This window comes from Harpegnathos saltator, unplaced genomic scaffold (assembly GCF_003227715.2).
Source record: "Harpegnathos saltator strain DR-91 unplaced genomic scaffold, Hsal_v8.6 scaffold139, whole genome shotgun sequence".
Classification (NCBI taxonomy): Eukaryota; Metazoa; Arthropoda; class Insecta; order Hymenoptera; family Formicidae; genus Harpegnathos; species Harpegnathos saltator.
In genome coordinates this window covers 422403-428427 of record NW_020229916.1, presented here as the reverse complement: position 1 = coordinate 428427, position 6025 = coordinate 422403, and the positions used below count along the sequence as shown (strand labels likewise).

Genomic DNA, 6025 nt, shown 5'->3' with positions numbered 1-6025 from the left:
GGGTCTTACCGTGGCATAGCCTCTTGGATTGCGTTCACCTTTTTTATCCTTTGCACCCGAAGAATACTTCCGCATTTCCGTTCCACCAACTCGATAATTATAGATATAATTCGTCATGAAAAGTTTACGGTTACTTTTTAGTTGAGAAAAAAAAGGAAACATTGAAATTTATAACATTTTACATCTTGCAGCTTTTTAAAGCGTGATTTAAACAATTTATTGAATGAAGCCTTTCCCGAATTTTTTCCGTGCCAGCATAGCTGGCATTTCGAGTTGCCGGAATAAATGCTCATGCCAACTGTGCTGGCATTCCGAGTGCGAAGGGCTCAGGTATCTGTCAAATCGATAATTCGAACATGTTTGTTTTATAAATTCAAACTCGGAGGTCAAGATACGCGGAGCGTTTGGGGAAGATTTATTGTAAAACGGACCGTGCAGAAGCGGTCGAAAAAATTTTCTTCCGACAATTAATTACTTGAAGATACACCCACGTTCAGAAAGACTCTTCGTTATTGATAACGAAGAGTTGTCAGTTACTACTTATTCATGTGTCAATTGTAATATTTCTTCTGAAAAGTTCGGCCCTTGTTTAATTTTCAATATAAAGAACCGCACGAACCCTTTCGCGATTACCTAATAAATTCCGCCAGAATAAAGTGGCGGAAAGTAGCCGCACGTGTCCCGGCCGGATGATGCTCCCGATTACTTTCAGGTAACGAGCGCACTGAGCCGTCGACGGAACGCAGGTCGACGATCTGCCGCTGAAGGGCCGCGAACGAAATCGATCGAGCGGCGATCGGTGCCGTAAAACTCGGCCGGATTCCCTCCGGAAATCAGCAGGTGAACCCGGCTCGCGCAACAGACAACGGCCGGGACTCGTCGTTCCCTTCTATCATCCTCCCTATTCTCCCTTTTTCCCCGCTAACTCTCCCTCGCGTCTTCCACGTCCTCGAGAGTCTCCGCCGTTCGGAAACTCGCTCGTGGAAGGAGACTCGCAGAAGCGGGAGCACACTTGTGCTACGTAGTACTCGTGGAGGAGATGCACGAAACTCGCGGAATAATATTTCACATCCTGGTCTGCCGATTTGCAATACAAATCAGCGGCCGGCTGATTAATTCTTTGCTAAATCCGCGCGCGCGTTGCGTATGCAGATAACGGCGGGGTGGACTGGGCAAGGAGGATTTCTTGCTGCTCGCATTATGAGACTCTTCACGACCGACCGCGAGTATCCACGTCGATCCGAAAAAGAAAGAGAGAGAGAGAGAGAGAGAGAGAGAGAGAGACTCCGAGTTAACAGCCTGTTATCCGCTGTGGCCGGTGCGGTGAACCGCTTGATCGCGATGACGTCGCTGGACGATCCGCAAATAGACATTTTCCGGTCTGCTTGCAGACAGACAGACAGCCTCGGACAGGCTAAAGTGGCGAAAAAGGAGCCAGCGGGCGGAGAAGGAGAAGAAACCGGTGTAATTCCGCCGAACGTCTTAATTGTCCGCTCCTGGCGGAATTCCACGAACTCCGGATATTTCCGTCGTCGTGGCGAGTCGCCTTGCGACAACAAGCTCTCGCCGTCGCGCGGATTAGAAAAAGCGCATTTTCGCGGCACCTGCGCGGCGGTGGTGGTTCCCCGAGGACGAGGACGAGGACGAGAGGCCGAGTTACGAAAGTGCGAGCCGCGCGAGTTATTACGCGACGCGGCGGCAGATTTACGAGGGGTCAAGCGGAGGCGGAAGAGAGGCGTTTCGACGACGCCGGCCGCGACGCGATAAATACGCGCCCCGGCTGTGGCTCTGAAAAAATACATAAATGAATAGATGAAATGAAATAAATGAATGAAAAAACACGAGAGCGAGAGCGATGCTTCGCGAGCGAGCGAGCGAGCGAGCGCGTTGCGCGTCGCCCTTCGGCTGGCTGAGAAATTAAACGATGCAAATGCGAGCACTCTCGGATTCGCCGGCCCGAGTTTTGCCGAGGCGAATTGCGACGGAGCAAGCAAAAAAATAAATAAAAAGCAGCCGGCGCTGCGATTTTTTCTTCTTCTTTTTTTTTCTTTTTTTTTTCTGATAGCGATTATGCAGGGAGGATTTCGATGTTTTCCTCGATGCCGCCTGCGCGCGGCGGAGATTTATGTAACGATATTTTCGGCGATTGTTGCCGAGGGACGAGGCGCGCTCTCGCGGGACGCGTCGCGCGTGTTTGCGAGCCCACGGTGCCTGCGAGACTCTCTGTTAATTGCCGGAATCAAGTAATTTGTATGCCGCCGGGGAGACGGCGGGCGCCGTCGAATGATCGCTATTAAAATAACATACCGGATTTGCACGTGTGGGCAAAACGTGTAAATGCCAATTTCGTCGCCGAGGTATGCCGAGGTATGCCGAGGGGTATCCGGGAGGAAGAAGCGCGCCCGCCGATAGCACACGGTATGCAAATCGCGACGACTGGTTGCCACACGACCAGCGGCCGGATATGCCGAGGTACACGCGCACGCGACACAATGCCGAGGAGGAGCCGAGATAAGGATCCTCGGGAGGATCCTCGGGAGACTCCTCGCGAGCGCGATACAGATTTAATTGTCGCGGCCGGTCGCGAGGTTGCGCAATTCCGGCGAGGGAGCAACGGCGACGACACAAAGACGTCCGGGAGATCGCCCGAAGTCGCGCTGACGAGCGACTCCACGCCGAAGGTGAACTATGTTGTTCGGCGACGCGACGGAGGTCCTCGCGCGACGTTGCATAACACCGAGGAATTTCGTCGCTATCGCTTTTTTGTCGTCCCTTTTACTCGTTACGAGTTATCGCGCGGGTCGATCGTCGCTCGCCCCGGTCGGTCGCAAATCTCTCTCTCTCTCTCTCTCTCTCTCTCTCTCTCTCTCTCTCTCTCTCTCCCTGTCTCGGCCGGGTAAAAGTCGGCCCTTTGCAAAAAGAGACGGCGAAGAAACCGCGCGCGCGCGCGCGCGCGAGAGTCGTGTAGACAATTACACACGTAACGGTCGTAATAACGCGGAATCGGACCCGTTTCGGCCGTCGAGGCGAGCGACGACTTTTGCCGTTACGTCACGAGAGGATCGGATGGACCAGCGAGCGCGAGCGATCGCCCAACCGGCCAGCCGGCTGCAGAAGAATAATCGGCCGGATCGCGGAGCAGGGCGTGTTCTTCGGCGCTTCAGTGAAAGTAATCGCATACATCGGCAAGTGGACACTGCGTATAAAAACGCCGGCCGGCCGGGCGAATGGCACACACTCGATCCGAAGGCACCACGGGCAGGACAATGATGAGGAGCTTCGCGGTAAGTGCCTCTCGCCGGGATCTCCCCCGCTCTTTGATATCTTCATTAGCCGGCCGCGTCCGACAAGTCGCGAGACAAGTCGCGCGTTCAACCGACGGTACCGCGCAACGACGACGACGACGACGACGACGACGACGACGCCGAGGCGAGCGCTGATTCTCGCGCCGAATCAGTCGACGTGACAAACTTCGGATCTATCTCGAGAGCTCCGAATGTGCGAATCCTGTCGGCCGTCTGTCGCAAACTGCGACGACGCACGACTAACGACTAACGACTGTCTCTTCCCGACTGCGCAGATTGTTCTACTGGCGACGGCCGTGTTGGCGGCTCCCAAGAAGGATGAGTCTAACCTAAAGGACAAGCGAAGCCTGCTGCTGGGCGACGCCGGGCTGTCCAGCTACAGCAACGGCATCGGTCTGTCGGGCTACGCCGCGGGATACGGAACCGGACTCGGCAGCAAGCTGGGTCTCTCCTACAACTCCCTCGGTAGCGGACTCGGCAACGCGTACACCTCCGGACTGAGCTACGGCCTCGGCTCCGGCGCCAGCTACGGCTCCGACTACGGCCACGGCTACGGCCACGGCTACGGCCACGGCTACGGCTACGGCCACGGCTACGGCCTCGGCTCCGGCGATCTGCACAGCGGCATCAGCCTGCACGCCGGCAGCATCGGCGGCAACCTCGCGCACGCCAAGACCGAGCGCATCACCGGCGTCACGGTCCACCGCGAGGTCCAGGTGCCGGTACCGGTGCCGCAGCCGGTCCCAGTGCAAGTCACCAAGCACGTGCCCGTCCCGCACCCCGTCCCCTACAAGGTCGACCGCCCGTACCCCGTCCCGGTCCCGCAACCGGTGCCGGTCCCCGTTACGCGCCATGTGCCCGTGAAGGTCGACCGCCCGTACCCCGTGCCGGTGGCACAGCCGGTGGAGGTTCGCGTGCCGCAGCCGGTACCGGTACCGGTGCCGCAGCCTGTGCCGGTTCCAGTGTCCGTAACGAAGCACGTGCCGATCTCCCTGCCGTCGGTCGCGACCCTGCCCGTCGCCTCCGGCCATGACTACCACAACTACCACAACTACCATGACTACCACGACTACGCCGCCCTCGGCTCCGGCATCGGTAGCGGCATCACCAGCGGCATCGTCCACGACTTCGGCGGCGAACACCTCGGCTCCGGACTGCTGACCGCTGGCGACCACCACCACCACATCGGCGGCTCCACCTTCGGCTCGACCGGCCTCGTCTCCGGAGTCGAACACGTAGGCTCCACCTTGGGCTCCACCGGCCTGCTGACCGGCGTCGAGCACGTAGGCACGAGCTACGGCGGTCCTTACTACAACGGATACACATCGTACCCGGCGACGACGCTGAAGAAATGGTGAACACCGTTCGCACCTCTCCCCCCCTCCCCCCCCGCGCGACTACACAATCGCAGCACACTTCGTTCGTAGACGGCGCTCCTCGACGGCGTGGTCTGTGCGGGTCGAACGTGCGGAACGCGCGCGACTCGAGTTCCGCGCGCTGCCAAATAAAGCTCTATTTTTTTACACGCACACGCTCGCAGCAGTCGCTTCTTCGCCGTCGGCGTTTCTCCGCAGCAGTTTCTCGCGTTCGAACGCGATCGCGTCGCGTCGCGGCCTTGTGCACCTTCGAGTGACGGTATTACCATCCATCTCCCGAGAGTGAGAGAGAGAGAGAGACGCGAAATTTCACCGAAAGTCGCCACACGCAGCGACAGCGGCCAGGCCCCCTCCCCCTTCCCCCGCCCCGGTGCGGCCGACGAAGAATATACCTCAGCTCCGTAACTTAGATAGGCATTTTGTACGACACGAATAATAAAGGAAGAATTCGACAGACACGGCAAAAGAGTGGCTCCGAGAATTGCTCCTCCTGCGCGACGTCCTCGAGCGACCTCGAGAGGTCGCGCGCGGCAAGTGGCGCGAACGCGCGAAATCCGCGCGCCGGGGTGAATCCGCGAGCGCCGCGTACGTATACGTTGAAATCGATGCAATAAGCTGTCACGGCGGCGGCGGCGGCTCGCAAAGGTGGGAGGACTGACGTCACGAAAGCCTCCTTCGAGCCACAAGTCGGTGGTCGCGAGTGAGTCGAAGCTTTGCGTGTCAGCGGACGAGGATCGATTCTCCCGCCGAGGTTCTCTCTTCGAGCTGACGAAGGCCGACGACGAGGCGAGACTTCGCCAACGTCGACGCAACTCCGCCAATTATCTTCCGTCGAATCGGCAGCTTTGGTCGAGGCGCGCAACTCGCGCGCCGGAATCCCGCGGGCGACTCTATTTCCGCGCGATTCCACGCGAGCCGGCAAATTGCGATCTCCGCACAATCGCAAAGTTGCGCAGCCCCGAAAGTTGCCGTCGTGATTGTCAGTTTGACCGCGTGAAGGCGGACAAAGCGCGAGGGGGAACCGACGATCGGAGAAAAGAAGGTAATCTCCATACCTCCGCAGCTTGAAAGCAGATAGATGAAGATAGATGCAGCCGCGCCGGCGCGGCGTGAAATTGGGAAACGCGCGCTATCGATGAGACAGCGGGAAGAAGAATCAGCGGGGGCTGCGCGACGAAACGACACGCGCCGCAGCAGAGAGTTTGACGTAACACGCAAAGTCGATCGTATAAATTTGCACAAAGCCGGCCGCCGCTGTGTGCGCGCGCGACACACGTCAAATCGGCACTGCTGGTGCAAACGGCGGGGGTGAAAAATTAATACTGGCAAGGTAAGTATCCGCTC

At 58.0% G+C, this 6025-nt stretch overlaps 1 protein-coding gene across 1 annotated transcript; it reads left to right on the top strand.

The window, feature by feature from the left end:
• Positions 1-3166: 3166 nt before the first annotated feature.
• On the top strand, positions 3167-5147 carry LOC105185269 (uncharacterized). The gene is made up of 2 exons (XM_011144616.2): positions 3167-3284; positions 3581-5147. The coding sequence occupies exons 1-2, from the start codon at positions 3228-3230 to the stop codon at positions 4661-4663; spliced, it is 1140 nt and encodes a 379-aa protein (XP_011142918.2). The 5' UTR covers positions 3167-3227; the 3' UTR covers positions 4664-5147.
• Positions 5148-6025: the final 878 nt, after the last annotated feature.